Source organism: Panthera tigris, chromosome B3 (genome assembly GCF_018350195.1).
Source record: "Panthera tigris isolate Pti1 chromosome B3, P.tigris_Pti1_mat1.1, whole genome shotgun sequence".
Taxonomy (NCBI): domain Eukaryota; kingdom Metazoa; phylum Chordata; class Mammalia; order Carnivora; family Felidae; genus Panthera; species Panthera tigris.
The window spans coordinates 105,725,131-105,742,976 of record NC_056665.1 but is presented as its reverse complement, the minus strand read 5'-3'; the positions used below and the strand labels follow the sequence as shown (position 1 = coordinate 105,742,976).

General features: G+C 42.3%; 1 protein-coding gene across 1 annotated transcript in view; it reads right to left on the bottom strand.

The window, feature by feature from the left end:
- DAAM1 (dishevelled associated activator of morphogenesis 1) overlaps positions 1 to 17,846 on the bottom strand; it is a 173,906-nt gene that overhangs the window by 21,859 nt on the left and 134,201 nt on the right. Inside the window, exons 16-17 of the mRNA XM_042989809.1 lie at positions 9,953 to 10,059; positions 1,845 to 1,929 (exon numbers count right to left, since the gene is read on the bottom strand). Coding sequence (XP_042845743.1) covers positions 1,845 to 1,929; positions 9,953 to 10,059 — 192 coding nt within the window. The remainder of the gene's footprint in view (positions 1 to 1,844; positions 1,930 to 9,952; positions 10,060 to 17,846) is intronic.

Here is a 17,846-nt window from a genome sequence, read left to right as displayed (position 1 = left end):
TGCATCAGTCCATTGATTTTCTTACTTGTATTTATTTGAAGTACATTCTATTTGCACTGCAAGCCCTTTTGGCAAGATTTTGAAATCCCTTCCCTCAAGGAGGAATTTCGCTGGATGCAATTTCACAGTAAACAGATCTTGTGGAATTTTAAACATACGACCTTGTCAATAGGGGCTAAAGGCCTAAGGACCAAAGCAGTTTTCTGCACAGTTCTTCCCTCTGTGTGAGCAGCTTCTGATGCAGGCAACTAGCATGCAGGGTCACCTGGGGGCCAGAGAGGGGCAGAGGGGAGCTGGGCTGCACCTCTGGCTGGAGACTCTTGCTAGGTGGAGAAAGAGAAGAAGAGAAAGTATGTGCAGAGAAGCTGTTAAATGCTCTAAAAATTAATTTTTGGTTTAGGAATCACCTTTAAACTATTTGTACACAAAGTATCCCAATAGGCTTGGTATATAGTTATTAAGTATTGATAACTAAGTCAAACCTCAAAAAAGACAGCATGGGAGCACCTGGGTGGCTCAGTCAGTTAAGCGTCCAAATTTAGCTCAGGTCATGATCTCATGGTCCGTGGGTTCAAGCTCTGCTTGAAGCTCTGTGCTGACAGCCTAGAGCCTACTTCGGATTCTGTGTCTCCCTCTCTCTCTGCCCCTCCCCCGCTCATGCTCTGTCTCTCAAAAAGAAATAAATGTAAAAAAAAAAAAAAAAATTACAAAGGACAGCATGAAAAGTTATTCCACTGCCAAGTGTGAGGCCTTCCCCAGGACAATTCCAGTTGCAGGTTTCAGGTGGGGCTGGTGCACAGAGGTGTGGTGACCCTTCAGCCATCACTCCCTGCTCTGCGTCTGAGGCCTTTTGGGACACCAGTGAGAACACGACAGAAAATGCACAAGCAGACAGGCACTCCACCCGGAGCGGCCATGCCACCCAGGATCACTGTTAGTTAACGCCAAACAGACTTTTCCTCTGCTTCTGGGAGCCGAGTCTGCCTACGATGAGACACCCAGTCCAGCCTGGCATCACCATCACCGGCATCCACAGTTAACCTTTGGAGGACCTGGCACTAAGGGACGTGGACCTCTTGACGGAAATCACTCAAAATAGGATTATGCCCTATGGACAATGAGACAAGCAGACAGAACATTCTCAGAGCATGGAGGCTATCTCCACAAAGCACAGAAAAATTTAGGTCCAGACCAAGAAGCAGGTAATAACCCCGGAAGCATGTGCTAGTTCCACAACATTGTCATTTGGGTAACAACTGAAGAAAGCTGCAGAGAAACACGTAACCGAGTTGGAGTGGCTGCAGAGCATGTTATAGAAAGGCTGCACGGAAAGCGTGAAGTCACCACATTCAGCTTGCCCGGCCACGGCTAACACTACTGATTTCGATGCAGGTGACAGAGCTGGGGGTGTAACGGTAGCTCCTGTGGTGTAGGAATGGCGAGTCAAGGCCAAGACACAAACTGTATTAAGGATTCCATAATGAATCAGTTTACGTAGCAGTCTGTGACCTCATAATGCAAGTGAGATTCTCCATACTCCTGTCAAACACTTCCCAAAAGCTAGATTTGCATGACCTCTGAAGGCATAATAACCTTACTTGCAGCATGAGGGACAGACAGAATCTGGCACTGTGGGTCTCAGGCATTTGACAAACTCGTGACCTTCCTTCTCACCCATCATTTTGAGGGGCAATGGGAGAATACAATCTCCTAAGAGAGCCACATTCAACGTTGGTTCAGAGATGAGGAAACTGTCCACCAGCAGCAACCAGATTTTCTCAGTATCCCACTCCCTGCTGAAAGCCAGTCGTCGCTTACGCTCTGAAATATGTCTGGCAGCTCACCTGTTCCAACATGTCCTTGGGCAGATCTTCCTGCTCGTCCATTGTTAGAATTGCCCGTTTGATTTCATCATTGGACAATTTCAACCTGGAGAAAGAGTATTTTATTTTGTTGTTAACAATATTGGCACGGGTATTAAAATTTAATGCAAGATCATTCATTTTGCTACTCCAGCTGCTGACTTTCAAGAACCGTTCTTCTCAAAATCTCTTAGTGAAAGCTTATTTCCTGACAATATTGCACCTAAAAATAGTATTTTGAAACTGCTTTAACATTCTTTCAGGACTTTGTAATGCTCTGCTGACAAAGAGAACAGAGCTGTTATGTTCTATTGTTTAGTTTCCTTATGTAAGGGATCGGAGGATGAGAAATAGGGAAAACACCTAGATCCAAATTATCTCTTTAATATACAGCATCCATGAATTCTAGACAGAAGAGGAAAACTGAATTCTTGACTATTCATCAGGAATGTTCAAAGTCTGCTTTCAGATTAAAAATGGATTTAAAAAAGGTTGGAATCTGTTACTGTCAAAAAGTTGAATAGTTAATACATGGAATAGAATGTGTAAGGCACTTCATGGTTGAGGAGTTTTCACATATAATATTTCATTGGAGGTTTAAAATAACTATGATTTTTTTTTTTTTTTTTAATGGAGGGACAAACTGAGGCTCGGAATGGCTGATTTGCCCAAGGTCAAACATATGGAAAGTGGCAGTACCTAACACAAACTTGAAACTCCTGATTCCCAATCCCAAATTCCTTTTAAAATCTATTTATCTAGTTAATATCTAATAGGGAAGAATTTAAGCAAAACCACAAATATGTTTTCTGTTCACCATAAATTTATATGATTAACTAATTTTAGGACTTATGGCTTGATTATGTCAGGACAACAAGCGTTGACTATGAAGAAAGTCATGAAGTTAAAATGTACTTGTAAAAATGTGTTTTTATTAGACACAACCAATAGTCTAAACTCGGGGGGGGGGGAATCTTAATCAGATTATTAGCTAGAAAAATAGAGTCATTCTTTTGTTCTATTTGTAAGCATTAGACCCAGACTTACTTAAAAATATCTTACTTCTTTAAGCTACTATTAAAGTGGCATATTAACGTTATTTGTCTGTTCCTCTAGTCTATGATCTTCAAGAAAAATCACATTTTGGCCTGGAGATGAAGACATAAACACACAAATACAGAGCAAGACATGAAGCCTTCACACGGAATATTTGAAGGCGGGAGCTTTGGCATCAGACTGGGCCTCAGTCCTGTGTGACGCTACCTGGCCAGTGTGACCTCGGGTCGAGTTCTCCTTAAGCCTTAGTTTTCTCAGGGTGCCTGGGTGGCTCAGTTGGTTAAGTGTCCTACTCTTGGTTTTGGCTCAGGTCATGATCTCACTGTTCGTGGGTTCGAGCCCTGCATCGGGCTCTGCACTGACAGTGCAGAGCCTGCTTGGGATTCTCTCTCTTTGCCCCTCCACTACTCATGCCCTTTCTCTCTCTCTCTCTCTCTCTCTCTCTCTCTCTCTCTCAAAATAAATAAATAATTAAATAACTCAGAAAAAAAAAAAAAAAGCCTTAAGTTTTCTCATCTATGGAGTGAAATAATGCATGTAAAGCACTACGCACTGCCTGTCCATAGATACAGCTCATAAATTAGGTGTCTCACTTTCCAACAGACTTTTCTACACTGGGGACAAAAAAGCAGCAGTACTTCTGTAACCTAAACATTCTCACACAGCGCTTAGTAGGGTTATTACGAACACTTCCCCAAGCACTCCCACGGCCATTATTTCACTGGCGTTTCCTCTCTGTACACAACATCCATTAGGCCCAGAAATGTTAAACAAGAATTAGAAGATAGGGTTCTTATTTTAAAGGTGGCTGTAACATTTGGGAGAATCAAATGGTAAGTGAAACACTCAAGACACATGGGTATGAAAGCACACATGGCTACTGCCGCTCTCACAGATAAACGAGGGGGCAGCATGAGTGTGGGGAAGGGGGCGGGACACAAAGGCCACAGAAGGAGGAAAGAACCCTGGGGGTAGAGCTGGACAACACACACCCCACTTTGGACAACTCGGCTTGTCCTTTTCTCTAGATTTTTATTTATTTATTTATTTTTAACATTTATTTATTTTTGAGACAGAGAGAGACAGAGCATGAACGGGGGAGGGGCAGAGAGAGAGGGAGACACAGAATCGGAAGCAGGCTCCAGGCTGTGGGCCATCAGCCCAGAGCCTGACGCGGGGCTCGAACTCACGGACCGCAAGATCATGACCTGAGCTGAAGTCGGACGCTCAACCGACTGAGCCACCCAGGCGCCCCTAGATTTTGACATGATCTCATTAAAACCATCTATCCTGCTATTTATGCTGAATATTGTTTCGTGTGCCGATAAGTAGGAAAGGGAAGGAACAAATTTGTCAATCCTATTGTACTAGTACTGTGTTTTTTTGTTTTGTTTTGTTTTGAGGGGGGGAGGGGCAGAGAAAGAGGGATAGAAGATCGAAGAAGGCTCTCTGCTGGTAGCACCCAATGTGGGGCTGAAACTCACAAACTATGAGATAATGACCTGAGCTGAAGTCAGAAGCTTAAACGACTGAGCCACTCAGGTGCCCCAGTAGTACCATTCTCTTTCATCTCATGTTTTCAAATCCAAATATACCATGTAGGCAACAGGAGAAAATTGCCCATGTTCTAAAATGAGATCCATTCTATCGCCTAGTCTGAGGTAGGGTGCCATCATAATTCCCTAGACCTGGGCAGACTTCTTTAGATTGTTTTAGTCATTCTTGGGACAATCATTGCCCCACAAACATTTTCACCAGGATATCGTGATGGAAAACCCTCAAACTTTAACTGGAACAATCTAGCTAAGTTGGCATGGGTAAAACACATGATAGGGTAAAAACCATAATGCTGGCATCACTGTACAGGCTCTGGGTAGCCCTCAGTTCCAGAACACTAAAGGCTCATGAGTCAGTTAAGAGCGAACACCACAGTCCAGCCATGCAAGGCCAAGGAAGAGGAATGCTAAGGAAGGTTGAAACTGCCACTAATGAAAACCAACCGGCCGTGGAAACATCTATAGGCATCATGAGAAAAGCTCCACTTATAAGAAAAAAATAAATTAGTTCTGTGCCCTTTTCACACTGAGCTGAAGAAACTACTTTATGGTGTGGTTCTGCTGAGTCCTTCTGTTTTACATTTAAAAGAAAAGGAGTTGAAAATCAGAGTGAGAACAATACTTGAAGTATCAGATTTGCATTTCATTAGCTCCCCATATGGAGTGCAGAGCTCCTTGCTTTTGAAATTGTATATATTTATGCTTCTCAACCCCCAGAGGCTGTCTGGACTAAACACTAGCTCTAATTCATAACAATTTTGGTTTCTCTTTATGTGTCCCACAAAGAGACTCGAGACTTTAATGGATAGTACTTAAGAAAATCTACCTGTCAACATACTGCCTTGCACGTGGCCTGTTGGAGCAGACAAAGAAACTGTACCCTTGGGGAAAGGGGAGAAGGGTACTCCGCCCTCTGGGATGGTTCTGTAGGTTGCCCGAGTTCTTAGTATCATCTGTCATCCACAGAATGAGTCGCTAATCTCTGTAATTTAAGGACCCTACCAATCCTAACGTTTTAATTGCTTTTAAAGCTTGGCAGTGTTCTGGTGTGCTGGAGGGTGGCAACGTTTGAGACATCCACTTCAACTTTCTTTACAAGGCAGGAAACAAATCGGCCATTTTAAAACAGTATTTAAGTCTACCTTGCTACACTCAAGTATTTCAAAAATTTGCCAAGAGAATTGGAACATCCAGGCGTAATTAAAATAAGTTAGGGATGGATGGCGAGATCAGCCTTAGCTCTGCTTCAGTGGATTTAAGCCAAATCCCCCTACTTTAAAGTAGCTTTTTGTGCTTTACTGCACCCCGGGCTGCCATGTTAAGTGAGCATCTGGAAAAAAAAGAACGGCAGAACACTCCATAAAAGTGTATTTTAGGTGGGTTCATTTGGCAATATAAACCAGCTTCCAAGTTTCTTTCTTTATTTCGGAAGGGAGAAGTCTGTTTCAGGGAATAAAGCAGGGCGAATTTTAAATCGCCACATGTCACCTATAGATACCCAGTAGGTTGTTGCTCACCCTGCCCAGGCCTGAAGTGAGCGTTCTTAGTTTAAGGAATGTCCTGTCCATTCCGCCACTCTCTTCTCCAGTCTGGGAAGGCAGGGTCCCTCGTGGCCGGGAGCTTCTGCTTCAAACTCACACTTTCCAGGCAGCCTCCCCTCTGGGAGCTGCAAGTGACCCTGGCCACTGAGGCTGCAAGCCCGGTGTGAAGGGCCCTTACTTCCCTTCCCTGTTCAGCCTGTGGGGCAGGGAGGGCCTTCCTCCCGACTGACTTCTCCACTCCAGGCAGGGCTGTGGCAGGTGCCTGACCAAAGGGTCCACTAACTTCTGCGGTGTGGGAGTAAGGAAGAGCGTTTAAGGATAACCAAGCGCTGCGGACATATGTGCTTATGAAACATCCCCCACGGAATACGTCACAGGCTTATCTAAGGATGGAATCTGGTGTGATGACTGTGTTGCTGGGGATTAAACTTCTTGTCAGCAAGGTAAGAAATGGAGAGGGTCACCAGTCTTGGGGAACGAAATCAGCAGAAAAGGAGAAAGTAAGTGTGGAAAGGCAGGAAATCTTGACATCAACTTGGAAACATTCCTGTTCATCGTCCACGTGCACAAAACCGTCTCCAAGTACTGCTGAGGGCGGTCTCTCTCAGTTCTCTCGCGGGGTCGCACCTGGCCATAAGGGAGAACCTATCTAGTGGCGACTGTGGCCTCCAGGTCACCACCCTTTCCAACCTGTCCTGCAAACTGCAGAGGGCAAACTTCAAACCTTCTTAAAACAAAGTGTCGTCCTGAACAATCTGCACCAATTCCCGATCCCACAGGCACGTTAACGGGCCACTAAACGAGCAACTACTCCATGCAGGTTCTCTGCTGCTACTGCACATGCGCTGGGTCTAACTCTCACACGTCGAGAGGGCCTACTGCAAGGCCACTATTTCACGATCTCCATTTTATAGATGAGGAGGGTGCGGCTGGAGCTTGGGCTGACTGGTACCCTTAACGAAGGCACGCGGCATGGATCACAGGCTCTCTTGCCCAGTCCCATTTGTTACGACTGATGACTGCTACAATTGCAGGGCTCTCTGTATTAGTTGTGCATCGACCCCCTGCACCTCCCCCACCCCTCCACCCCCGGTGCCTTGGCTTCCGCTGTACACCTCCTTGGAACTGCCTCTCGACCCCATGCCATGTAATTGCTATCACCCTTTGGGACCCACTTTCTCTTCTGAGCCCCGTCGGTGTCCTCACTCGGCTCAGCTCCTGGCTCCTTCCGGCTGGATCAGTCCGGGCCTGAGCTGTTCACAAGTCATCTTGCTGGTGTTGTTTTTCTTCTCCAAATAGCCACGAGCTTTCAAAGGCAGCAGTGCTACCTAAAGTCGTGGTGCGTTCTATGGCACCCCACGTAGTGCCAGGCAAGTCAGTGCTCCAAAGTGGTAACTCTAAGATCTCTTCCTTCCTTTCCGCCCCTAGCTCCTTTCACGTGTGGTAAGGCGTTGCCAGAGAAAACGGGAGAATGAAAACAAGGTGAACTACTGACTGGTTAAACAGCTAGGGGGGCGCCTGGGTGGCTCAGTCGGTTAAGCGGCCGACTTCGGCTCAGGTCATGATCTCACGGTCCGTGAGTTCGAGCCCCGCATCGGGCTCTGTGCTGATAGCTCAGAGCCTGGAGCCTGTTTCGGATTCTGTGTCTCCCTCTCTCTGACCCTCCCCCATTCATGCTCTCTCTGTCTCAAAAATAAATGTTAAAAAAAAAAAAAAATTAAAAAAAAAACAAAAACACACAAAAAAACCCCCAGCTAGATACAACCCAAATTAGAACTCAATCTGCTTTATTTCTGTTACCTTTGCCACACAGCACATTACAAGTTGGTCCTCTGCTTTCCTGGCAAGAGTAAAACTATTGATCACGGAAAAGAAAAGCATGTGGGGCTGAATCCTCTGTGGGAAAGGACGTTTTAGAACCTGATCCATAACGTCTAATTACCATAAGGTCAACTGGGACTCAAAATTACCTTGTTACGTATAATATGCTTTTTAATTATGCTCGTTATAATGACACTTATTCATTAAATTGGATTTTAATAGATAATTTAACAGATACAAGGCAATTTCTTAAAATTATCTTCCAGAGAGAGTTTAGATACGCTCAAGTTCTAAGTCACCTTAGGCTCTGACACTTTTAAGGTAACAAGGGAATTATATACCACAAATACGAAATAATTCCTTCAATAATGGGATGGGAAGTTTGCCAGAAAGAACTGGAACCTTATCTATAGCTAGTGTTAGTGTTATGACCCTCGCTGACATCTCCTACTGAGAATAATCTGTCTGTGAGGAACTAGGTCATAGATTTTGCTCCTACGAGCACTTAAATACTATAGGAATTCAGTGATAGCTCCCTTTGTCAAGCTGTTTAAAAAGTGTTCCTCCAGACTGCAAAAGCACAAGATACAGGCAGAAATTCCAGGCTTTAGGAAAAAAAAAAACAAAAAACAAAAAAACCTTTCCCCAAATTTTCATTTAACTTCACTATTAAGAATGTTATTTGTAAAAAGAAGTTGTAACAAAACAGATTATAGACACTGTAGAAGAAAAATAAGTAGACCTTCAGATTATTTCGTTGGTATCTTCATCAGCATGTGTTCAGGGAGAAAAAGGGGGGCTAAGTACAGGGCCTGGACATTTACATAGCTTCCAGCCAGAGGCAGAAATGAAATGCTAACAGGAGGGTTCATGTTACCTTACTAGTTGTATTAAAATTCAGGGATCTCACTAAGCTTCAGTTTCTCTTTTACCAAAAGAAACATTTGCTCCCTAAAGTAATATATATCTGGCTAATAATCAAGCTCCGTGCTGTAAACCAAGCAGCAGCACTTTGTGTTAAAAGAAATTCACTGTAAGATCATCTGAAAACTAAAGACTGCTACTCTCCTCCCTCCCTGCGCTCCCTGAAAGAGCAGCCACCTCACGCCAGCTTTAACACATACACGACATTCTTTCCAGAACGTGACCAATGGGACTTATACTTAATGCCCCCCAACCCAGGATTCTTTAGATCTTCGTTCACCTCAAAAGCATTAGGTATCTTTGCGTGACATAAAAGTTCCTTTTAGAGAAAAGAAGAAATTAGATACAGAAAAGCTACTTGAAATGCCCGGGATGACAGACACAGTGCCTGAAGCTATAAGCAGATTTCAGCCTCCCAAATTTCCTTTCTTCTTTTCAAGTTCCAAGGCCGTGATGGTTCACTAATTATGAGAAAGATTTCTGAACAGGGCTGAAATGGGTAAATTAGCATTTCACTGGGGCTTGAGATTTACATATCTGTTTAGTCATAAAAATGTCTCAAAAAGAGCATGAAATCACATAAACTCTAAGTATAAAAAGGTGACTTCGAAAAGCAAAATAAGACAAAGAGCTTTCATGGTTGCTGCTGATTCTGTGGCAATGTTACTTAATCAAAATACCTCTTAAAAACTGAAAACAAACTGAGGGTTGCTGGGGTGTGGGAGGGAGGGGAGGGTAGGTGATGGGCATTGAAGAGGGCATCTTTTGGGGTGAGCACTGGGTGTTGTATGGAAACTAATTTGACAATAAAATTCATATAATAAAAATAAATAAATAAATAAATAAATAACAAAAAAAACCCCACAAAATACCTCTAAAGCCAGGAAATATACATAAAGGTAAAATCCATTTTACAGGCTCTCTGGGAAAACAAAACAAAAGAAAACATTGACTTGGGACGTTCCACTCTTTAACTTTAGAAGTCTGTGGAAATTCTGTAGGCATCCAGCTCTGATACATTCTGCTCAGGGAAAGTAAGCGCCACGAATTCTCCTCACCTCAGACGGAAGAGAATCCAAAGAACTGAATCTCGGCAGAGTCCGATTATAAGAATAGGCACAAACACATGGTTTGGAGCCACCAGAGAGAAAAGTTGGTCCTACCAAAAATGTTTATTCAACTTCAACAATACCTCGACAGAAGGATGTTGCAATTCTGAGCTCTCCGACCATCAATCACCGAAAGTTCTTTGACTTTAAGTTTGGAACTCAGAGTGTCATCAATGGCATCTGCTTCTTTCTATAAAGAGCATGAAAGAAATCCATCAAAGTCAAACAGGGACATTCTGACTTCAGACACACACTTTTCCTTTATATTTTCTGTTTACACACACACACACACACACACACACACACACACACACACACACACACGCAAAGCTGAGATGGTGAGGGAGGGAGTGTAAGGAGGTGGCGGAATTGAAACAAAGGGCTAAAATCTAGTTGACAAAGGGAAATAATAAGAAACGCTGACCACCCACATTTGAAAAAGCATTTTTGGAAGAACAAAGTGCATCTAAGTTGAAGATGCTAAGCGTGCATAAATTATCAGTGAGTGGTGCCCTCCTTTTGTCCCCCAAATCCCTATGGATAGCAGACAGAAGAACTGTCACTATGAATCAAGCTCGGCTGAGGCTTGCCATTGCTAGTCTAGCCATTTGCAGGGCCCATTCACTCCGGAGCCATTTGCATCGTGAGCACTCAAAAAGCCAAACAATAAATCCTCCCAAACATCCTCATGTGCAACAGAAAGGTCCCAAGCCCAGATGGTACCTTTCATTACCCTGGAGCCTGATGGATAACAGAGAGGGGGCAATTCAAGGCATTAGTTCAATTACTTGAATTAACAACAAAACACTACTTCCATACTCTGCCGCTGTACAAAAAGCTGTAAGCAATGATGGCCAGTCATAATTTATGGTGGAAGAGGCACAAAAAAATTCTATATAAAATACGGTTTGAGTAAACTGGGCACCAAGGTGAAAACACAGACTAACTTCATAAACAGCAAGTTTGATTTTATTCGAGGTCAGGATCAATTTTAAACACGGATCATGGCATTTTAAATATGTAAGGAAAGCAAAAAGCTCTGGAACTTAACAGTTTGGGAAAAAACAAAGACAATATGGAGTTTATAGTAAGAGGCACTGGGTGATCAAACTTCAACGGTCTCCTGTCATACTGAGATTTCAAGCACACCGCTAATTATCAGTTAAGAGTTGAAACCCAGTGTGGAATTACCTAAGCATTGCATTACACTATCTGGGGGAAAAAAAAAAAAAAAAAAAAAAAAGGATGGCCAAGACATTCTGAGCTTACAGTGAGCCAAGAAGTTATACTAAGCAAGGTTTGGGTAGTTGCTCACTTACCTGCTTGGAGTTACTGTTCACAAAGAAATCCTACAGCCATGGCAGAGGCATGGAAAAGGCAAATCAGATACATGCAGTTCAGAAATCACAGCAACAAACGGGAGAAAGTCAAAGCAGTCAAGGAACTCAGTGACACAGGGTAAGAGAGGATTTATGCCCCAAGGATGAGCAATGAGAGTTGATGAAGACGGGAGAGCCTGGCTGAAGATACAATGAGTGCACGGTACAAAGCATTCTGGGTAGAGGACATGTGTTGTGCACCATTTCCAATGGCGGCAAATCAAACTTGGAGAAGAAAGGACTGAGAACACCCCAGAAAGACCCAAGTTGGGAAAGGAACACACTCTCTTTGAAAGAGGAATGGGCTCCATTTATTCAACATGACAATTTTCACTTGAAGCAGAAAAATATCCATCAATTCCATCAACTTGAGGAAACTACTCCTATGGTTATGTCCTACCAGCAAAATATGCTTTTTTGGGGGGATGGGAGCAGGAATAATCTGTCTTCTTATGTCATAAGGAAGGATTAAGAAAAGACAAAAGACAAGTTCAGCAACATAGGTCAGTAATATTAACCCTCAGTATCCCTCAAGAGTCCAAACAATGCCTGGCAGTGCTATGGATAGGTATGAGAAAAAAGACCGAACATGCAATTAAGAGACAATAAGTGATTCATGTTTGTGTGCCGCCATTGGTGGCCCTGTCCCAGCTGCCTCAGGGAAGTTCAAGGATACAAGGCCTGTGGCCTCCTCCTGAAATACTCCAGACAAGATCTGGAGTGAAGAAGAGAAAGAGGAAGAAGTAACTGACATGCTAAGAGAAAGTTACAGCCTTCTTTACATGGTTTTGCCATGCTGGAATGAAGAAAGCTTCAGGGTGCAAAACACACCCCAGCTCTCAGGCCAACCGCTTCATGACCAGCAGTTGCTCAGCAGATTCCTTAAGGCCTCATTGGCCCTGGCAGCACTGCCAAGGCCAATTTTACACAGATGAGCTGTTTCACATCATTCTTCCAGTGGGAAACAAAATGTGTCCTCCTTTTGCTCCTCCCACACAAGGAGGGATTGCTTTTCTAGAACGGCATTTAAAAATAAGTTGACAACCACAAGAAACCTTTCTTCTACTCTGACGTCACAGTTTTCTTTTGTCCCAGTTGCAACAGCCAGGTTTTCTACTCTCAAACTCCTTAGGACACTTTCCCTGTAAAAGTAGCCTCTCCTTGCAAGGGCAGAAAGAACTATGGCAGAGTGAACTCCGTGAGGTCATCTTATCCTACTTTTCTCTCTTACTGAGGCAAGTTGCTAGTTGAATTTAGATCCAGCTATTACTGTCTGGCCTTCAAAGAAGAAACTTCTACAAAGCTCTCTGGCAACTTATTCTCCGTAAGTTTGCACTGTCAGAAAATTAAGACTTCTGACCTTGACTATAGTGGGCTATGGAATCAGGCAACTATCATTAATTAGGTGTGAGGCTTGTAGCTCAGCCTTACTATCTGCAAAATGGAATTAACAACTGGATTATTACTGTGACGACTAAACATGGTAATTCATGTAAAAAAGCAATGTGCACGGTACCTCGTACATATTTATGAGCTCAATACTTGGAAGGTATCATACAACTATCTTTCAAGCTGATGATCAAGTCCATTTTTTTTCTCCTATTGCTCTCTTTTTAATTGAGTTGAAGAACAGCTGGTCAAGATCTCCCGTTTGTTGCCAGCAGCAGAAGTGAGCGACCGTTAATAGCCAAGTAATGCATCTTATCTGTGCAGAGGTGATGATGAGGAATGCCATGGGAGAGTGTGGTTTACTGTTAGCCTTAAGGTTTCCCTTCTTTAACAGTCCTTTAACCACATTTAAAATAAAATCACAAAGCTTATTAGATGGGCATGTTAAAAATAATGATGCTTCCAGGCCTCTTTCAAATAAGTTAATATTCTTTTTGAAACTTTAAATGATTCACTAATTGGCTTGGGCCAAACACCATAGGATCACCTAACAGGAGGTCTGATTTTTCCAGATGATTTTTGGTGTAGGGCTTTGGAAAATAAAAGTTGGGACTTGAATTTTCAGGAACCAATGCTGATAGCTTCCTAGGGATAAGGTTCCTCAATGACATAATGATTCAACAGTTTATAGGTAATAATAATCCTTACCTGGATATTTCTTAATTTTTTCGAGGTTACAATCCCTTTGCAAATCTGACAAAAGGTAGGGATCCCTCTCCAGAAAAATGCATACTATTCATATAAATGCATAATATTAAAATATATTTTTAAAATTTTATTTATTTTTGAGACAGAGAGAGAGCATGAACAGGGGGAGAAGCAGAGAGTGGGGGGGAGACACAGAATCTGAAGCAGGCTCCAGGCTCTGAGCTGTCAGCACAGAGCCCGATGCAGGGCTCAAACCCACAAACAGTGAGATCATGACCTGAGCCACCTGGGCGACTGAGCCACCCAGGCACCCCTAAATGCATAATATTTATATAAAACCCTGCCTTTAATTAACTCTTACCATGGAGTCAATTAATAGAACCTCTACCTTATACTTTGGTCTAAGAAAAACCATCATTCATAATTTTCTCTTCGGCCTTCACATGCCATGGTGAAGGGCCAAGATTATTGAAATAAATACCCTAAATTATAATTTTTCAATGTAAAAACTAGATCTCCAGAATACTGAAAATGTGAAAAGAATAACAAAAAATTCTTTGACCATTTATTTAAGAAAAAAAAAAAATCAGAAGATAACACAGAATGTTCCAAATGGGAACCCAAGAATGACTTCTATATTACGTTATTAACAGGAAGAGGTCAGATTCTGGAGTTTGGCGTTGAGTTAGCCTTTGTTCCCTACATCAGAGCAGAGAGGCTTTCAAATGTTCTACCATATGCTGATAAAAGGACCTGTAAAGAAGGGGTGCCCTCAGGCAAAGAACTGGGAGAAGGGATGGAGATACGAGCTGTAAATTTACTGCTACAAAGATATGACTCCCTTTAGGTAAATGTAAAATTCATCTTCCTATATCCAACTGCATGGACGGGGAGAGTGAATTTATAACATCTCAAGGTGAAAATTTCCCACAAAACCAAAATGAATATTAAGTGTATCTCAAGTAATACTACTATGCAATGCATGTGATGTATTAGAACAAGTCCTTTGTGGTTGGCCTGAAAATCATGCATAATGTAGTTTCAATGAGGAAAAGAGGTTCTGAGATTCAAGAAATTGACTTTCAAATGAACTTTTGGAATGTAAGCAGGGGAGTAACTGCACGCTATTAAATTCCACTTCATGTGGCACATAAGCTTACATAATCAGGTCCGCACACCTTTGATAGCCACACTGGAAAAGAAAAATCCTGAATAGAAATGGTCTTGTTCTTAAAACTGGAGTTACAGAAAATCCTTTACAAAGCCTGACCTTCATAGTGAATGAAACTGTGGTGTAAGAACAAAGTGAAACTGAGAATGTATGCCACTTGTGACCTGGCTGTGCCACCTGTTCAGACACTGAATATATGCTAAGCCATGTTTCTATTACCTATGAGATAGGAATAATACCTCATAGAGCTGGTGTGAGGATGAAATAAAAATAAGTGTAAGAGTGCCTTGAGAACTAAATTTTACAACTGATGAGATTGAGACTGGGTATACTGTTCTCAGCACCAAAAAGGTAATGGATACTTAATATTGATTATCATTTTTTAGTCTATACAGATTGTCTTCGTCTTTGCTTTTACACTGTAAGTTGCATCAAAAGCCTGTGCAACCATTCAATACATTTGCATCCTTTGAAGCACTTCACATACAAAAACAGATGGTATAAATATCTGTTTTGATTTTTATGATAAAAATATTTCTCAAATCAAGTGGGCATACCTTTCATATGTGTGCATATTTATATAAAATCTCTCCTAAATATCATTAATCAGTGTTCACCTAAAGGTACTAATCTTATACCTGAGGTTGTGTTCAAAATCCTACTCTGTATAGTGTTCTTGTTACATGCACACAGGTAATGGTATTCATGTGTTCCTTTGCCTCTCTGAGAAACTGACTTGTTCAAACAACTGGCTGAAGTTCAGAGAGTTTGACCAGGGTTTTATAATTGGAGGGATAGGGGAGATACTATAGGAAAAAAAAAAAAAAATAGGTTCCCACTATTCACTGGGGAGTGGAAAGGAGGGCAGTTCAAGTGTGATGATAATTATACAGCGTATTGCCAAGACTAAAATGAAAATACACAGGTCTTTGACATTGTCATTAGATAAGGAGATAGGGAACATTCAATGACAGGCACCCCATTTCCTATACTCTGTCCTACAAATTCCTACTAGAATGTCTGTATCTTTAGATTTTTTTTTTTTTTTTTGTCTCTCAACATTCAATAAACTCAATAAAATGGATAAAATTACCTTCATTTGGGAAATATAGCTATGGTTTAAAAATCTCATCTCAAATTTGTGCACCAAGAGGGGAAACCTACTTCAATCAAGCTGAGCCAAGTGTGTTGAAATCTTTTTCCAGAAAGTGCCATTGAAAATGTCACAAATGAATCTACCAGTCTCCTTAGCGTTAAGTACAACTGATATGTTCTGGTCTACACTGACTGGAATGACTACTGATTACTTAAACAGGGATCGGTTGCTAGGAGACAATTACCCAATTGCAAGGCTTTCTGCAACCCTGTCTCCCAGAGCTCTTGAGAACTGTCCACATATTTGTCCCAGAGCATTTTGGCAGCATCCTTCTGCACCTTCTGCTGAAAGCCAGTTAATTATGAGTCTTGTAAAGTCGGGTCTTTTAACCACCTGCCTTCATGATCAACGCAACCCACATGCTCAGACTTGAATAACATCATTTGGAATTGACTGCTGTTTTCCCTTTCTTTAATTTACTTTTTTTTAAAAAAAATTTTGTTATGTTTTTATTTTATTTTTGACAGAGACAGAGTGCAGGCAGGGGAGGGGCATAGAGAGAGAGTGGGAGACACAGAATCTAAAGCAGGCTCCAGGCTCTGAGCTGTCAGCACGAAGCCCGACACGGGGCTTGAACTCACGGACTGTGAGATCATGACCTGAGCTGAAGTCGGATGCTTAACCAACTGAGCCACCCAGGCACCCCTTTAATTTACTTTTCTACGCTCCCAAACCTTCACCTTAGGCAACCAGAATGGACCAGAATTAGTGACTGAAACTGAAGTGGGAAATCAATTGGATGTGTGATGAGGTCAGAAGATTACTGAATCTACCAGGAAATTTGCTAAAATGTCCTACGACTTCATGTCAAGGCCCAGAGAACACCTTCCTAGGTCAGCAGCAAAGAGACCGAGAGAGGAGGTCCATTGCAGCCAATCAGGAATGAGTCTGGTCCAAGCACCCGCCATATGAGGGCCCTAAACATACCCTTTGTTTGTCCCTTGAAAGATAAAGTGTCTTGCTTTCTACTGGACATTATCTTTTTTCCCCTTCATTTTCCTTTATTTTGTGGGTACAACACTGCACAAGTTTTCCTTCGTACTTATGGAGGGGCCCCAGCTGAGGGCTCCTGTTTTAGGTTCATGCTACCGTGGCAGACAACGACCAGCGTTTTTGTACTACTAAAATAGCACAGAATACAATGCAGAGAAGCTTTCCCTCTGAGTGAAAATATTCTGGCTAAAAGACATACTACTTTTTCAGTTTCAGATGTATCAAAGGTTTTAAAATAAAAACCTGTCACAGTTTCGGTTTCTTCCCCAGCCTCAGTCCATCTTCTCCCTCGATAGTTGGTAGTTCTGTTCTGAGACACCCTTTCTTGGGAACCAGTCTGCAGCTGCTCTGAGGATGCTCCAGCCGGCACATGATTCACGTAGGAGATAAAGGGCTCCCAGTAAAGCCCAAGAAAAGCCCCCATGCAGATGCCTGGCATGCTTGTGTTCCTAGTAAGATGCACTCTGCTCTCTCCATCATCTCTCTCAGTCATCCTGAAGAATCTTTCTTCTCTCACTCCAGGACACCACGTTTCCCTTCCTACGTCTCTGATTGTCTGCTTGGGATCTTTGTTGTGATCTCTTCTGGTCCACCCTTAGGAGGATCTCCTAAGATGTCCTCTCAAGAAGTGAGAGGTACCATCAGATGTGACTGGAGTGTACGGCATAAAGTTGATTCGCTGGCTATATCAACATGGATAGCCAACGAGCACCAAATCACACGTTTCCCGCTAGCGTCACAAAAGTTTGGCTCCTGTTTCAGAAGCTTCTCTGGTCCTTTTTCTGTCAGTGCCATCCTCCAAATTGCTCAGCCTTCCCAGCCCCACTTCTGAGTTGACCGTGTTCGTGACATATAGTAAAAACTTCTAAGGTTCTGGTTAACTGTCAAATCATAGTTATTTACAAACCCTTGTATGTCTAAAGGTTCCATCTATTTCAAAAAGCAGTTCATTTCTGATAATAACCAACGGATATATAGATTTTTAAAAGTCAGATAAACTAAAATGGCTTAAGAAACGAACCCTGCGACAATTACAAGTTAGGCAGCTCTCCTACTAATATTTGTTCCTGATGACCCATTTGGACCAAGCACAAGAGATATATTAATATACAAAACTCCTTCCACCAATGCAGATAAGGTCTTGGACACACACCAGGGTATGAAGTTAACAAGCAGCTTCA